Source organism: Triticum aestivum, chromosome 5A (genome assembly GCF_018294505.1).
Source record: "Triticum aestivum cultivar Chinese Spring chromosome 5A, IWGSC CS RefSeq v2.1, whole genome shotgun sequence".
In the NCBI taxonomy this organism is placed as follows: domain Eukaryota; kingdom Viridiplantae; phylum Streptophyta; class Magnoliopsida; order Poales; family Poaceae; genus Triticum; species Triticum aestivum.
Window position 1 is genome coordinate 648058216 of NC_057806.1, and position 16088 is coordinate 648074303.

Genomic DNA, 16088 nt, shown 5'->3' on the forward strand with positions numbered 1-16088 from the left:
TAATTGGTTTGATACAACACTTATAGTAGTGGTTTGCTTTCTTATACTAACGGATCTCACGAAGGTTTTGTTGAGTTTTGTGTGATTGAAGTTTTCAAGTTTTGGGTTATCTTACGATGGATGAAGGAATAAAGGATAGAAGAACCTAAGCTTGGGGATGCCCCAGCATCCCAAGCTATTATCAAAAAATGAGCAACCAACTAAGCTTGGGGATGCCCCCGAGTGGCATCCCCTCTTTCTTCTAACAACCGTCGGTATTTTACTCGAAGTTATATTTTTATTCGTCACATGATATGTGTTTTGCTTGGAGCGTCTTGTATGATATTATTCTTTGCTTGTTTTCTTTTGTGTTTTAAGTCATCAATCCTTGCTGGGCACACTTATTTGGGAGAGCCAGAATTATGTCATGACTTGTTAGAATTGTTCTCTATGCTTCACTTAAATTTTTATGAGCTATGGACTTGCTCTAGTGCTTCACTTATATCTTTTTGAGCACTGTGTGCTTAGTATTTTTTGAAGAAATTCTCTCTTACTTCACTTAGATTTATTTGAGAGTTAGTAAAAATTTCAAGAAATTCTCTCTTGCTTCACTTAAATTATTTTGAGAGAAAGAAAAAGAAGTATGCTCATGATCTTCACTTATATTTGTTTGAGCTTATGAAAAGCAACACATGAAAATTAGTCCCAAAGTGATAGATATCCAAGAAGGATATAATAAAAACTTTCATGAAGATCATTGGACAAAATAAACTTGATTCTTAGTAATAGTTTTGAGATATGATGATGTGATATGTGAGTTGTGTTGATGAGTAATTATGCTTTATAAGAATATTGGTGTTAAGGTTTGTGATTCCCTATGCAAGAATGAAAGTCAATAGTCATGCAATGAATATTGGTGTTAAGGTTTGTGATTCCCTATGCAGAACAATTCTGGACTCCAATACCCTTCATCCAATATATTGATCTTCACCTCTGGACCATTCCGGAGTTCCTCGTCACGTCCGGGATCTCATCCGGGACTCCGAAAAACCTTCGGTGACTACATACTATTTCCCATAACAACTCTAGCGTCACCAAACCTTAAGTGTGTAGACCCTACGGGTTCGGGAACCATGCAGACATGACCGAGACATCTCTCCGTCCAATAACCAATAGCGGGATCTGGATACCCATATTGGCTCCCACATGTTCCACGATGATCTCATCGGATGAACCACGATGTCGGGGACAATCAATCCCGTATACAATTCTCTTTGTCCATCGGTATGTTACTTGCCCGAGATTCGATCGCCGGTATCCCCATACCTCATTCAATATTGTTACCGGCAAGTCTCTTTACTCGTTCCATAATGCATGATCCCGTGGCTAACTCCTTAGTCGCATTGAGCTCATTATGATGATGCATTACCGAGTGGGCCCAGAGATACCTCTTTGTCATACAGAGTGACAAATCCCAGTCTCGATTCGTGCCAACCCAACAGACACTTTCAGAGATACCTGTAGTGCACCTTTATAGTCACCCAGTTATGTTGTGACGTTTGATACACACAAAGAACTCCTACGATATCCAGGAGTTGCACAATCTTATGGTCTAAGAAAATGATACTTGACATTAGAAAAGCTCTAGCAAACGAACTACACGATCTTGTGCTATGCTTAGGATTAGGTCTTGTCCATCACATCATTCTCCTAATGATGTGATCCCATTATCAACGACATCCAATGTCCATGGTTAGGAAACCATAACCATCTATTGATCAACAAGCTAGTCAACTAGAGGCTTACTAGGGACACATTGTGGTCTATGTATTCACACATGTATTACGGTTTTCGATTAATACAATTATAGCATGAACAATAGACAATTATCATGAACAAGAAAAATATAATAATAACCATTTTATTATTGCCTCTAGGGCATATTTCCAACAGATAGATCTTGCATGAGCGTAGGAAAATTTTGAAATTGCATGCTACATTCCCCAACAGAGATTTGGTGTTAGATGTTTCAGATCTATGCAAGGGTTCAACGGCAATAAGTGCGGCTCCAGTGTGCTGGTCCTTATGGGCACATGCATGAAGACTATTCGTCTGTCATTGACAAGGTCAAGCCGACTCCGTTAGGATAGAGGCAACAACGGGGTGTCGGCGACTTGTTCTGGTGGTAGTATTGGTCATCTGGTGGTCTCAGAATCTCGATGTAATTTTTTATTATGTTTGATATGCTGGTACATTCAATGAATTTTTATAATATATCTGTTTTTTCACAAAAAGAGCAACGCAATGGGGGTTAACATTTTCTTTTCATGAAAAGTCAAAGGTCATATCTTTATTATTCAAGATGAGTTGATACCTCGTGGTTTCGCATGTGGCTATTTATATGAAGATAATTTGAAAACTGAGCGTCAAATCAATTTGAAAATAAAACAATTAATGTAATCAATTAGCAAAACAGTTAATTACTTATGTAATTAAGTATGTCAATTTAAATAGGAATTTTGTGCTAAATCAATTTGCAAAAAAGTCATTAATGCAATCAATTAATTAGGTTTGTAGATGATTAGAAGTAGGATTTTTTTTCAAATTTGCATGCAATTACTTAATTAGGCCATTAGTTAGGAAGACTGTTAATCGTGTCAAATAAATTTGAAAGTGATTGTGCGGGAGGATGCCCAACAAGCTCTCGTCGACGTTTGTGACTGCCAGTAAGACTCTCAACGACATGGCTGACCAGCGCTTGCCAACATACAAAACGAGCGCTCGCCACATGGACGACCAATCGTTCGCCAAGATGGATGATGACCGTGCTGTGCAGGAGCAGGACACACAAATAGTGATAGTTGCCAAATCATTCGCGGGTGGGGGCAACCAGGGCTCGCAGACGAGGTCGATGGTTGCATGCTCGAGGACAACCAAGCCCTGACGACCGAGGGCTCCAACCATGCCTTCGAGGACGAAAGTGATGACCAAGGACAATCGATCATGTGTCACCACTCTTCAAATATTGTTTCACCCTGTAGCAATGCAGGGTTATTTAGCTACTGGTATTGTAGTTATAGAATAGTCCCGCACCAAATTATAGAAATGTATGCCCAAGTTCCCTCGCTCAAGTCACCAACCACAAGCCACTGTCCAAATTAGCACACTTGTTAGTGATACAACAATAAGGCATGCACAACTAAGTATTAAAACTAGTAACACTAACATCTATAACTCTAAGGAATCACATTAAACTCATGAGGCAAATGTCCTTTCCGACAACTCATTTCCTAAAATTGTATCATGATTTTGTCACCATGAATGCTTCTGAATATCTCTTTCTCACAATAGCACACCATTAAATCATTTATCCAATCATCTAATAGTTTGTTGTGCAAGTCTGTCTTGACGACCTTCATTGCCTAAAATATTTGCTCAACTGATGAACTGGCTACAGGAAGAATGAGTGTGAACTCAATGAGGCGATATACCAACTGGAAAGTTGTGTGTTTCATTATTTCAATCATCAACCGAGAAAGTGTGGACACATCCCGGCATCCATTAAATTCATCACTTCTCCTAATGTCCATAAGGAATATTGGGAGGTGTACTCTTAGTAACATCCGGTCAGCTTCTGTGAAGTCCTCATCATAAATTTCAGCAAGATGGATAAGTTTGTCAACGTAAAACTTTGCAAAGTTGTTTGCTGGATTAAGACAAGACATGCAATCCAATAACTTGGTGGAAACTTCATTGAATCGGATATTCATATCAGTGATAGTTGCATAAATGGCAACATTGAATATGCTAACCTTGTAGTAGTGAAGTCGAGTCACCTTACTCTTAATGTGAGCAGATTGGCCCATTGTTCCAACAAGATCATCCATGTTTGGCACATCAATATGATGTGTTCCACAAAAGTTCTTGGCTTGGCAAAATGAAGACTCCCAACCATTGTCCCTCATGTCCTGCAAGCTTTCTTTCACATCCAAGATCAAACACATGGCCTCAACAATATTTTGATTCTTTCTTTGCAAAGTTTGGGATGGGTGATTTGTGTTGCTCAACAAGTTATTAAGAACAACATGATGAACAAAAATTCAAATCATTCTATGATTTTAAGCAAACCTCTAGATCCACCTTGGCATGTATGTTCCCGAGCATCAACCGCAACAATTCCTAGCACATTCACCACAACATTCCACATTGTGAATACACGAAGCAAGGTTTTGAGATGTGAGCCCCAACGAGTATCTCATGGTCTTGTTATATTAGATTCTTGATGCAATTCATCTTGATGTTTCGCAAGTAATGCATCTTTCCTTTTGCAAGATGAACACACTTGAATCACTATTAAGGGAATATAATTGAAGAAATCAGCAATAGCAGGACTACATTGAGCAACGGTGACAACCACCAATTGCAACTGGTGAGCAAAGCAATGAGCATATAGAGAATGCATACAAAGCTTCATCTCTTACCAATTTATGCAAACCATTGAATTCCCCTTTCATAATTGAAGCCCCATCATAACCCTGACCACGTAGCCTCTTGACAAACCATGACATTCCAACACATTAACCAAAGCTTCTTTAATTCCAGCAGATGTACACTCTGTGATGTGCTTAATGGCAAGGAATCTCTCTTGGAGCACTCCATGATCTCTTGGAGCACTCTAGTCTGGGCGGGCCACGACCCTTATGGCCTTGCTGTAACTCCGCTGGTGTTGTTTGTAGGTAACCATAGTATACCCCTCAAAGCATATCTAACCCATCCCGAAGAAACATTTTGGTCCAAATCAAGCGAAAATTCTAAATCAAATAAGATGAACATATGATGACTATTGCTCACAAAATACCCACACGCGCTTCACAAGATCGTCTCCGAGTTGCTCATGAGTTTGTGGGTCTTTCATCCATCAATGCATTTCAATAAATGCATGGATTGTGTTTGCATAGGTTTAGATAGGCAAGATGTGTTCCATTAAGCTCATAGTCATTCTTTTCGACAGCGGTTACAATGCACACAATGAACTCCCTCGTCACACTAAAATGTTGCTTGGAAAATGTCTTAGGGTACATTACTTGATATAGGATGTAATCTCTATTATGTCTGGTATAGTATTATTTCGAGAACCATGTATAATTTCCCTCACCTCCCCTTGAGTGATCAACCCCAATGCCATCTCAAAAGCATAATCTTTTTACTCCTCAAACGGCTGACTCATCGATGCCAGTAGGTCTCTTAAGTAAACATCTTACTAAATATTAGTTTGCTTGTAGTGCATGTTGACCACGACTAAATAATAGCTAGCTAGTCTTTGTGAGATTGTGTCGTTAAGTGATCGTTCACTACTAAGTTTAGCTAAACTTATTGCTGGTCAATTGTCCCGTTTCATGTGTGCTATTGCAATGTGAGGTGCAAAATGCTCTATTGTGTGGCAAAATATTTTCTTGCAGAACATGTTGGTGGCGTGCATATAACAAGATACGCCAGTAGGTGAAATTATAGCGGTGGCATTGGAAATGTGGCACGCCATGAGCACCAATAATACTGCTGACATTGGCATCCAATGCCACCATTATTTTTTAACACTGACGCCATATTGATGGCATCGGGTGCCAACTCCAGCAAGGCCTTTTTGCAACTCCATAGTTAGACTTTCCAGCACTAGTGAGTTCCCCCAACATTCTAGGAAGTTGCCTAAAAGCATCTCTGGATACAACAACAGGTCCACAATGCAATCCATCATTAGTTTTGTACGTCCTTCTGCCCTATTTGCGATGAATACACAGATAACTGATTAAGAACCATGCCTAGTTTTCTCTCTTCCACTTGAATGATCGACGCCGACATCATTTTCTGTCTCCTCAAATGGATGAAATCTTGAATCTTCAGATAGGAACTCACAAGGGAAAAAAGTCAGCTTATGGACTTTTAGTCAAACACGCTGCGTGTGTCACCACATAAATCGTGTGGCACCGACGGGAAGTGGCGTCGAGTATGTGATGGCTAGAGAGAGGCACCCAGGCGTTGAAAGTCGATTGGTAGCCTTGCGGGGGCTCCCGGTCACGACACGGGAGGCTGAAAGGGTGTGAAGGACCTCGAGAGACCGCGCAGTGTCCAACGATGTCCGCGAGCATGGCTCTGGTGGTGGGAGGTGGCTACGACAATAACTTGAGAGGGTTCTTCGGCAGCTATAAGCAAGAGGGAAGAGCGGGAATGATCCCTAGCATAGACGATGTTGTCGGAGGGACACCGAGGATGGGCACTGGCAATTTGGTTGGGAGGTTTCATACCACCAAAAGATTATGTATTGTGAGGGGTAGGGTTGTATCCGGAAGCAAAATCTCTTTACTTTTTTCGGCAGGAAGGGGCTGTTTTTTGGAAGCTCCTAATTTTTATTTGTTTTAAATTTTTTTAGGGTGAAATATAGATGCTCGGATAGTCTGACTGGATCCGGCTTACATGCTCCCTTCCCATGCTCCCATCCGTGCTCTCACTTCATCCTACGCCAATTTTTTTTCTTTTCCCTTCCTAATCTAATCATCCCTCCCCTGATTTTAACGGGGTGGGGCCGGGTCTTATTTTGTTCCAATCAAATCAAGCCACGTATGCGGGAGCATGTATGGGCGCACGCGCGGGAGCAGACAAGTCTTGTCCAGTCTGACTTCAACAAAGACACTCTCGAAGCGTAGTTTTTTTTTCTTTCCTTTTTTGACATAGAAGCGTAGTTAGGAAAACAAAAGACCATGGGCCAGTGATAACCGGCCACACGAAGAACATTTAGATGCCGGCCCAACCTGCGCTCCGAAAAGCGAGACGACATCCAGGCCCATGACCGCAGAGCCGCTTCACGGTCCACAAAAGCCCAGCGTTCGCCCTACTTAAAGCTGGCACCATTCGCTCAACCCTTCCCACCAAGCCGCCGCCGCAACCCTAGAGCCTCGCCTCCCTCCTCCCCTCTCCCGGGCGCCTCCACCCCCCGCCTAGCGGCGCGAAGCGACCATGGTAAGCCCCGCCGTCCTCGGATCCCCTCCATCGGATCTCGCTCCCCGCCGGCCCCCGTCTCACCGTTCTACGCCGTGGTTTTGCAGACGTTCAAGCGGAGGAACGGCGGGCGCAACAAGCATGGCCGCGGCCACGTCAAGTACATCCGCTGCTCCAACTGCGCCAAGTGCTGCCCCAAGGTATGAGCGCCATCATTTCTCTTCTGTTCCCCTCCTGGATGTGATGCTATTTCGTAGCAGAGTGTAGATCAGGTTGCTTTAGTGGTAGAAGAATCAGTGCACGCACGAGGATCTGTGCTAGTGTTATTTCCATGGTGCGATCTGTATATTATTGCTCTAGCGGTTTGCGGTTGACATTATGTTCGAGGAGGGATTTTGCCGTCTAGATGTGTTTTTATCCCACCGTTTCAGTGATGTTTATATAACTGTTACTAGTTTTAGGGTCTCTTTAGTCTGAATTGTTCTCTAGTCAACAGTTGGTACATGTCAAATTATGTTACTTATATAGATAAAGATGGTTGGTATCTAACAATTAGTTCTTATTTTGTGCAGGACAAGGCTATCAAGCGTTTCTTGGTGAGGAACATCGTGGAGCAGGCTGCTGTGAGAGATGTGCAGGAGGCTTGTGTGCATGATGGTACAGTGTCTTGCTAACTATTACATTTCAACTTGACAGATATTATTAGTCACTAGTAACTGCATACTGAAGACATCTCATTTTGATTCTCTTTTGTCCAGGATATGTGCTTCCCAAGCTGTACGCCAAGGTGCACCACTGTGTGTCTTGTGCCATCCATGCCCACATTGTCCGTGTCCGCTCGCGTGAGAACAGGAGGAACCGTGAGCCCCCGCAGCGTTTCAGGCGCAGGGTATGATTTTAGCAACCATATGTTATTCACTTTAACTAAGTTTTGATGTATTCTTATATACGCTGTTCCATATGTTTTGAACTGTTAGATAGAAGTTTGAAGTTAATGATGAGTAGTGCACCATGATTAGTTCTTCACTCTTCTAGTGTTGCTTTTGGCGTTGCATTCTCTGTGTATATGTCACAATGGATGCGTCAACGGAAGCATAAATAAACATGTCTTGGTGCATTGCAGGCTTATGTGTGATGACTGATTACCTAATTAGTCACCACCTCCTCATTGCACTCATTTGAAACAAAATTTCAGTACTGTCCTAGTGTTGCTTTTGGCGTTGCATTCTCTGTGTATATGTCGTAATGGATGCGTCAACGGAAGCATAGATGAACATGTCTTGTTGCATTGCAGACTTATCTATGATGACTGATCCCTACTTCATTCATTCATGACCTCCTCAACGCACTCATTTGTTAATACTTTTGACATTTGGTACTGGGTTACGGTATTTATTTGTCTGCTTAGAACATGTTTAAAAATTCATCAGATTGTGGGACTTCTTGTCTGCCCCATTGGCTATAACAAGTGAGATTGCCTATGGGATGGAGCAGTCCCTTACATCTGATAACCATCCTCTTCACTTTGTCTGCTAAAACCTCCAGTTTTTAGCTGATCATTAACGGATGGGACATTTATATAACCATCTCCTTCACTTTGTCTGCTAAGACGTTCTGTTTCTAGCTGATCATTAGCTGATGTGACATTTCATGACTATTGTTGTTTCTCATCTGACCTTTGATTAATGTTTTTCATCATTCTTCTCCATAGCCTCTGTTGTATCTGTTACAATTTTCACTGACTTGTTTTGGTAACTTGATTGTAGGATGATGGCCCGAGGCCTGGACAGGGTGGCCCGCCCCGTGCTGGTGGACCTGGTGGCGCGCCTGCTGGCGCTGGTGCCGTTCCTGGTGCTCCTGCTCCCCGTGTCTAGTTTGGGAATGCTTCCGTGATATGGAGCCAGCCCTAGTTTTACTCGTCCCTGGATATTGAACTATTCTACCTAGTTTTTGCTGCAATCGGTTGTACTGAAAGTTGGTTGGTCAAGCACAATTTGTGATCAGGTCTTTATGTTTTGACAATTTCGCTGCTATCTATATCAGAGAGAACCTTTTGGTTTGTCTGGGGATGCCCCTTGTTGTTTTGCATTCATGCATCATATCATCTTTTAGTTCTCTCAAGACTGATTTGAATCCTGTCAGTACTTAAGTCCTCTTAGTATTGAACTGTGCTGAGTGAAAAATGACTTGGTCAATTGGTTTTGGAGATTGCACACCGCAGATTCCAACTATGAGTATGACCTTGCTGCCATGTAGCCATAGGATTGAACAGCCGGGCAGCAACTTTTCCTTAGCCAGATCACATTGCCCTCCGGAATCAGCGTGCATCTCCATTGCAGGAGCCCTTTTCTAGGTCCTGAGAAACCTACTCCCTCCGTCGAGGTAGTAGCTACCGACGGAAGTTTGGATCCGCTTATGTTCAGCTCCATTAGGGTACAAAGCTGGTCTCGGGTTAGTCCGCAGTCTATGGATCCGATTATGTTCAGCTCCATTAGGTTTCAAGCTGGGCTCGGGTTACTCTGCAGTCTATTGTCATTGCGTCGCGCCCTCTAATGGAGAGGAAAGAAATGAGAGCCCAGCCTCCACGAAATTGATTGCTAGTCTAAAATTTAGTTGAAAATTTTGGAGGCTGAGTTCGAAATTGATTGCTAGTCTACGATTTAGCTGAAATTTTTGGAGGCTGGGCTCCATAAAAGGCCTCCATTTGGAAAATTTGAAATTCATTAAAATTCATATTTTTATGTTTCAAAAAATTCTGAACAAATACAGATATACATGAGGGCATGATGCACGTGTAAATTTTCAGGACGAAATATGTTAAAATGAGGGCTCTGCAAAAAAGGAAAAAGCAAAACTAAGGCTTTTCAACACATGATAGTATTAATCCCCAAAAGTCCATGGATTTGTTTTTTTTTGTAGAGGTCGCATTTCAAGGTATTTCACCCTTAATTTTTATGCACATGTACATTTCATCCTGGTATATTTGCATATATTTTTTAGATTGTTTTGAAACCAAAAAGTATGAATTTTGATCATTTTTTTTCAAAAGTTTCAGGCTCCATGGAGCCTGGTCACCAAAACAGCCACGATTTAGCAATATATAGAGAGCATGTTCAATGGTGCTATAAATGTCATGTAGGATAAATGATGATCTCTTAGCACAATATGTCTTGCTAGTTACTGTATTAAAGATAAAGCTAAGAGATGACCCATTGTAGACTTTTTTTTATCATCTCTAGATTATATGCAAGACTTGAGATAAGACTATCTTATCAACCATTGTACAACACCTCAATGCATTAAAATGCACAATCTGTTCCCTGAGAAGGTGTTAACATGTTAGCTGTATCTAGCTTTCAAGGGAAATTCTGAGATGACACGCTGTATTTTCCTTCCTTTATGAAGCTCTGGGTTCTGTACCACATCCATACATAAATTTGTGTACTCACTGCCCTCAATCAGCGTAGAAGTTTATTTAAGACATGAATTTTGCTAATACAGTGCAAATACACTTTGCAAAAAAAGAAAAAGAAAAACAGCCCAGTGAACCACACAGTATCCTTCTAGTAGCCTCTAAATGATAGAATCTTCTCTCAGACAGGGAAATGGTTCGGTGATCCAAATCTTAGATACAACATGGCGTCATATCCCATCCTAGCAAGGAAGGACCTCAAGGCCTAAAAGCCGAACCACTTGGGCATTTATCTTTCCCGGAATCACGCACTCCAGGCTAAGCGATCGCCTCCCTACGGCTTGATGAAGCGAGCTAGCTTCCCAAGCACGCCTCTCAGGTTGCGTATGCCTGCCCCCGTCTTGGAGCTCACCATCATCTACAAGACATGTATCGTGGTATCAGAATGACATGGTTCAGGAGCAGGTATAACAGATTGGAGATGATCAGATGGTTCAGGAGCTCACCACGGGCTTTACGACCGACTTGTTCTTCTTGAGGCTCTGTGGTGGAGGAAATGAGCGGTTTCGGTTAAGGTCAGGCAATGAATCAAAACGCACATGGGAGGAAGGGAGGGGAGAGAACCTCTTGGATTTCCATGGCACGGCGAGCGACGTCTATAGGGAAAACCAAATCAGTCTTGGTTAATACAATCTGGTACGGTGTCTTGTATCTGCCAGTGTATTTGGAGATGTCATTCACAGAGTCAAACGTAACACCACTATCTATATATCACCCAAAATCTAAGCAAATGTTTTGGCCAACTGATGGCTTTCAAAGCAAAAATGCTTTACTCTAATTATTGAATTTGATTGCTTTGAGTTTTTCTTTACAATGACAGTGATGCACTTCAATCAAGGTCACAAAGGTAACACCACTATGTATATCACCCAAAACGCAAGTAAATGCTTTGATCAAACAATGTATTTCAAGAAAAAAAAATGCATGATTCTAATCAATGAATTTGATTGCACTGACAGCTAAGGTTTTTTTAACTTTGCACTGACAGTGATGTACTTCAATTAAGATTGCAAAGCTGCAAAACCACTTAACATTACTACATTAGAGAGAAAAAAAGTAGATATGAACACTGCCTCTGTAAGGATTTAAACAAACCTTTCCATTAGATCTATAAGCTCGTAGTCCAATGGTTTCATTCCACGTTTAGTGTGGACAAGAAGGCACACTCTATCCAGACCAACCCTGTTTGAAACATACTCTTTCACCTACAAATTCCAGAGTGCTTGTAAGAACTAAGAATAACAATAATCAATAGGCAAAAATAGAACAAGAGATATCTTTGACAGACAGAGCCAATGGTTATATTCAAACTGCAAGAATACTGCATGGGGACCAGATAATTCATCTAATTATGTGGTCGTAAACACAAATTGTAAAGCTGCTTGGCCCCCTTGATTTGAAATTGTGCTCAGTTAAGACATCCAAACCAGATGTTCAATTTTGTATTAAATTGAGAGATCAGCAGCAGCCCCATAAAAGTTGTAGAGCAAGAACTTAAGGAATTTCATTACCAATGTACAATAGTTATGTGATCTACAAGTATTTACAATAAAATTTAGAATTTTAATAAATTACCATAGACAGTGAGACCAGATGTCAGCAATCCCAAGTTCATGCATGCAAGGCGACATGATTCATGAGAAGGCTATTATTCAGATTGGATACTTACAAGCTCCTGCCAAGACTCTTTAACTTCATCCTTTGCATAAGCAAAACCATATCCGGGCAAATCAACAAGGCATAACTTTGATGCAAGCTTGAAGAAATTTATACTCTGTGATTCAGAAGTAATATGTTATACATATAAACAAATTAACAATTTGAACACTGATAAGTAGACGAAGAAATGAAAGCTTTAATTGTTTATTCAACTTACTTGAGTAAGTCCTGGCTTATCTGATGTTCGCACAATACCCCACTGTCTTGTAAGTGCATTGAGTAGTGAGGATTTCCCAACATTTGATACCCCTTGAATTTCAGTTCAGTAAGAAAACAAAGTTGTTAATGCAGATATGAAACACTTTAAGTAACAGGGATTTACAGATAGGTTCAATGCTATATTTGATTCAGTAAAGAGTCACAGACTCCAAAGAAAGCATTGTTTTGATAAAACAATTAGCATAAAATATCTAAATACTAAATGCAAAATGATAGTATATACTAAATGTAGTTTACTAAAGCATGAGGATATGATTTGAAGTTTGTCATAGTAAAAAAGGCCTTCTATAAGATGTGAAGTTTCTGTTTCACCAATAGTTTAGTGGATAATAAATAACCAAAGATTCATGAGTTCCATGATAAGGTGACGAAGTGAGCAGAACATAAAATGGCCGAAAGTTGAAACAGACATCAAAATAGAGGCTAGGTTAGTTGGCTACAAAATTTCAATGAGCAACTCATCATCAATGTCTTGGTAGGATAATGCCATTGAACTAACAAAACACACATTTTAATACAAATATTTGCTCCAGTATTTGCAAAACATTTTAGGGGATATGACATAAACTGAATTCAGACACAGCCCATCAAAATGACATGATTAGACAACTTCCCATAGAAATAAGGGGAGATGGAACTAATAGCATGCATTCCTTCCTAGGATATTTACCTGCAAATGCTATCTCTGGAATTGTGGGAGGAGGGAAAGATGATGGGATCTTTGCAGCGGCAAAAAAGTCCAACTTATTTCTGAACACCTGTTGATGATTTCTTGTGAGCAACAATAACTAAAATTGGATTGAAAATCAACAGAACATACAATATAGAACCTAAAATCATATAGTAGCAAAAAATAACTGACTAAAACAAGAGAAACATACGACTTTCTGCACTGATTATATGTTATCGTTCTTACAGTGTCTTCTATCCGATCACGTTCAATTCTGGTTGAGAAGGGGACATTATCCAGAGGAGCAGAAAGCTTGGTATTGTAGCCAGCATTTTTTATGTCAATTAGACGCCTACGACCAAGTAACTGCAAAGAACAGTAAAATGATGTTATAATTGCATCCATAGAGCGAAAGAGTCAAAAGAGAGGTATGAGGAGGCAATCGTGTATACATTATCTTCAACATATGAAAGGATTGAAGAACTTGGCTGTATGTCACGAAATTTAGCATTTATAGACATTTCAGTCTCGTCAGGTTCAGGTGTGCTCTTTTCTGGAATCTTCTCTGTTATGCAAACTAAAAAAGAAAGAAAATGGAGATATTAAAACAGAAGCATCAGATGGATAATTAGACACTTTCCTCATAAGACCAGGAATTTCAAATAAGTACAGAAATTATAAGTGGGTGAATGCACTAAGAAGTTCAGGAAAGTTTTCATATTATTAAGGAAACAATTAAAATATGTAGCAATTTTGAGAAGTTATCAGTTGAAAGAAGAGATTTGAATCAACAGTGTTACATAACAAAGCATGCAAATATATTTCTAAAAGGGGGGAATGGCACAGACCGGATAAAACTAGAACTTGTAAGTGGTTCTAGTGTGTACACATTCTTTTTAATCTTAAAAGGATATCATTTAGACATGCATATCGAGTAGTATACATAAGTTGCCCTACATTTTCTTGATTGCCCGAGCTCTATACCTGCATTTAAATATTATGGAATATTCTTCTTTTGTTAACATGAACTTCAGACGAGAAATGTGATGCTAAATTCAGGGTGAAGGAAAAAACTATCCATGAGAGGGTGCCTTTTCACCACCACAGGGTTTGAGGGGTCGTGCACATGGAACATGATATACATACATATGCACAAATCAATCCTCTGCACCACCTAAAAAAAAGGTAAGATAGCATTCATACCATCTTGTTTGGGAGTTGCATCCTCAATCCGTTTGTTTGATGTGTCATAAGGATCTAGTTTCATTCGCTTTCTCTTCTTAGGAGGAGCAATTTCCTCAGAGTCAGAAACTGAATCCTTCCTATAGACCCTGAGTTTCTTCCCAGTTTTGTCCAGCACCCGAGTAGGACGAGCACGGGGCTTGTCTTCAGCATTCTGCTGTGAATCATCAGACTTCCTGCTTCCCGCATCATGCTCATCCAAATCGGCATTTGTGGTGCCACCATTTTGACGATCGACCCTGATGTCTTTGTCAAATTTCTTCCACTTGGAGGCTTGTGAATTCATACAGACCATTGATCGACCCTTGTCCCCTTTACTCCCACCATAAACCTTGCTGCTATCCCTTCTCATTGAACGGAAGTCATCATCTTCCGAACCTCGAGGCTTGAACCTTTCGCCTTCCCCTCTGCCCATACCAGAACCTTTGCTGCCATCCCTTCTCACTGAACGAAAGCCATCATCTTCCATACTTCGGGGCTTGAACCTATCGCCACCCCCTCTGCCCATACCAGAACCATTGCTGCTACTCCTTCTCATCGGCCGAAATTCACCCTCTTCAGATCTCCGGGGCTTAAATCCGTCGCCTCCTCGAGAAGAAAACTTCCCACGGCTTCCATCGGAAGGGTTCTTTCTGTCCATCCTTGGTTTAGAAAACGTCGTGTCGTTGTAATCGCCGTACCCCGGGCCATGATCACCCTTCCTCTTCCTGCTGTCAAACCCAGACGAACCCCTCCTGGCGTCCCCTTGAGACCCTGCATCGCTCCGCCACCGCTTCTGCTCCGTACCCCCTCCGCGCCCACGCCCGCCGCGCTCTTCTCTCTCCTCCCCATTGCCCCGGCCACCGAACCTGGCCCCTCCTTTCCCTCTGGCGTCCTCCCTCCTGTTCCCCGTCTTCCCGCCGGCCATCCCGGTCCCGCCGCCGCTCATGTCCCTCTTGGCGCTCAGCTGGCTCGCCGTGCTGGTCTCCCGCCACTTCAACCGTACACCGAGCGGCATTTCTCGGCCCCTTTGTCTGACGAAAACCCCCTGCACGAAGACGACGACGGGTTAGACGCTCTGGCCGCTGGTCTCGCACCATGCGCGCGCGAGCAGGGAAGGTGTTCGGAGGAATGCCTAGGCGGAAAAGGGGAGGATGGAAGAGATGGCTGCTGTGGGCGCGGGCGCGCGGGGGATGGGGCGGCAGTGCGCTCACCTGGAGCGGGGGGCGGCGGCCGCGTTGCTGTCGCGCCGGGCGGAGGCGGCTGCCGGCGGGCGGCGGGCGGCGGGTAGGCGTTCGTGGGAGTACCAGAACGAACTGAACGGAGGCGCGCGCGTACTGAGGATTAAGGTTTTCTTATGGAGTGTTGGATACAGATCCGACGGTAAGAATGGGGTGCGGCGGCGAGCTTATGTTTGGGCCGTTGTAGTTCCGAAGCACGTGGGCCTAAATAAATGGGCCAATTTGTTAGTCATTTACCATCCGAAAACTCTGCCTTGCACAATTTTGGAGGAAGCAACACCAAAATCACTAATTAAGGAGTATTCGTAGCAAAGAACACTTCACTTTTCCACGTCGCGACAAGTGACACACATGCAACGCGCCACTTATCGCAACCGGGGAGTTTTTCTTTTTTTCGTAGATTCATTTATTCAAAACGTTTTATCTTTTAAACCGTACGTCCAAATCTCGAACCGTTTTCATCATTGGATTCCTCGCGTCGAGATCTTCAAAACTAGATCCCATATTGATAGGTTTTGACTAATTTTTTTTCACAAAAAAACGGACGAAAAAATCCGAGCGAAAAAATCAAACCGGG

General features: G+C 42.0%; 2 protein-coding genes, 1 non-coding gene and 1 pseudogene across 3 annotated transcripts; 2 read left to right on the top strand and 2 right to left on the bottom strand.

Annotated features, from left to right (window-relative positions):
• Window positions 1-3215: 3215 nt before the first annotated feature.
• On the bottom strand, window positions 3216-4453 carry LOC123101711 (uncharacterized; annotated as a pseudogene).
• A 2379-nt stretch (window positions 4454-6832) lies between these two features.
• Window positions 6833-9028, top strand: LOC123105612 (40S ribosomal protein S26). The gene is made up of 5 exons (XM_044527702.1): window positions 6833-6990; window positions 7077-7169; window positions 7542-7626; window positions 7728-7858; window positions 8736-9028. Exons 1-5 carry the CDS (start codon window positions 6988-6990, stop codon window positions 8841-8843), a joined length of 420 nt encoding a protein of 139 aa, XP_044383637.1. The 5' UTR covers window positions 6833-6987; the 3' UTR covers window positions 8844-9028.
• On the top strand, window positions 8444-8546 carry LOC123109362 (small nucleolar RNA snoR99). Its single transcript, XR_006452597.1, has one exon. It is a non-coding gene; the product is annotated as a small nucleolar RNA snoR99 (small nucleolar RNA).
• Window positions 9029-10429: 1401 nt separating the features above from the next.
• On the bottom strand, window positions 10430-15635 carry LOC123105613 (uncharacterized). Its single transcript, XM_044527703.1, has 11 exons — window positions 15485-15635; window positions 14253-15318; window positions 13502-13626; window positions 13296-13415; window positions 13050-13137; window positions 12318-12409; window positions 12111-12215; window positions 11537-11646; window positions 11006-11093; window positions 10888-10923; window positions 10430-10799 (listed from the first exon to the last, which is right to left on the bottom strand). The coding sequence occupies exons 2-11, from the start codon at window positions 15286-15288 to the stop codon at window positions 10716-10718; spliced, it is 1884 nt and encodes a 627-aa protein (XP_044383638.1). The 5' UTR covers window positions 15289-15318; window positions 15485-15635; the 3' UTR covers window positions 10430-10715.
• Between the last annotated feature and the right edge of the window lie 453 nt (window positions 15636-16088).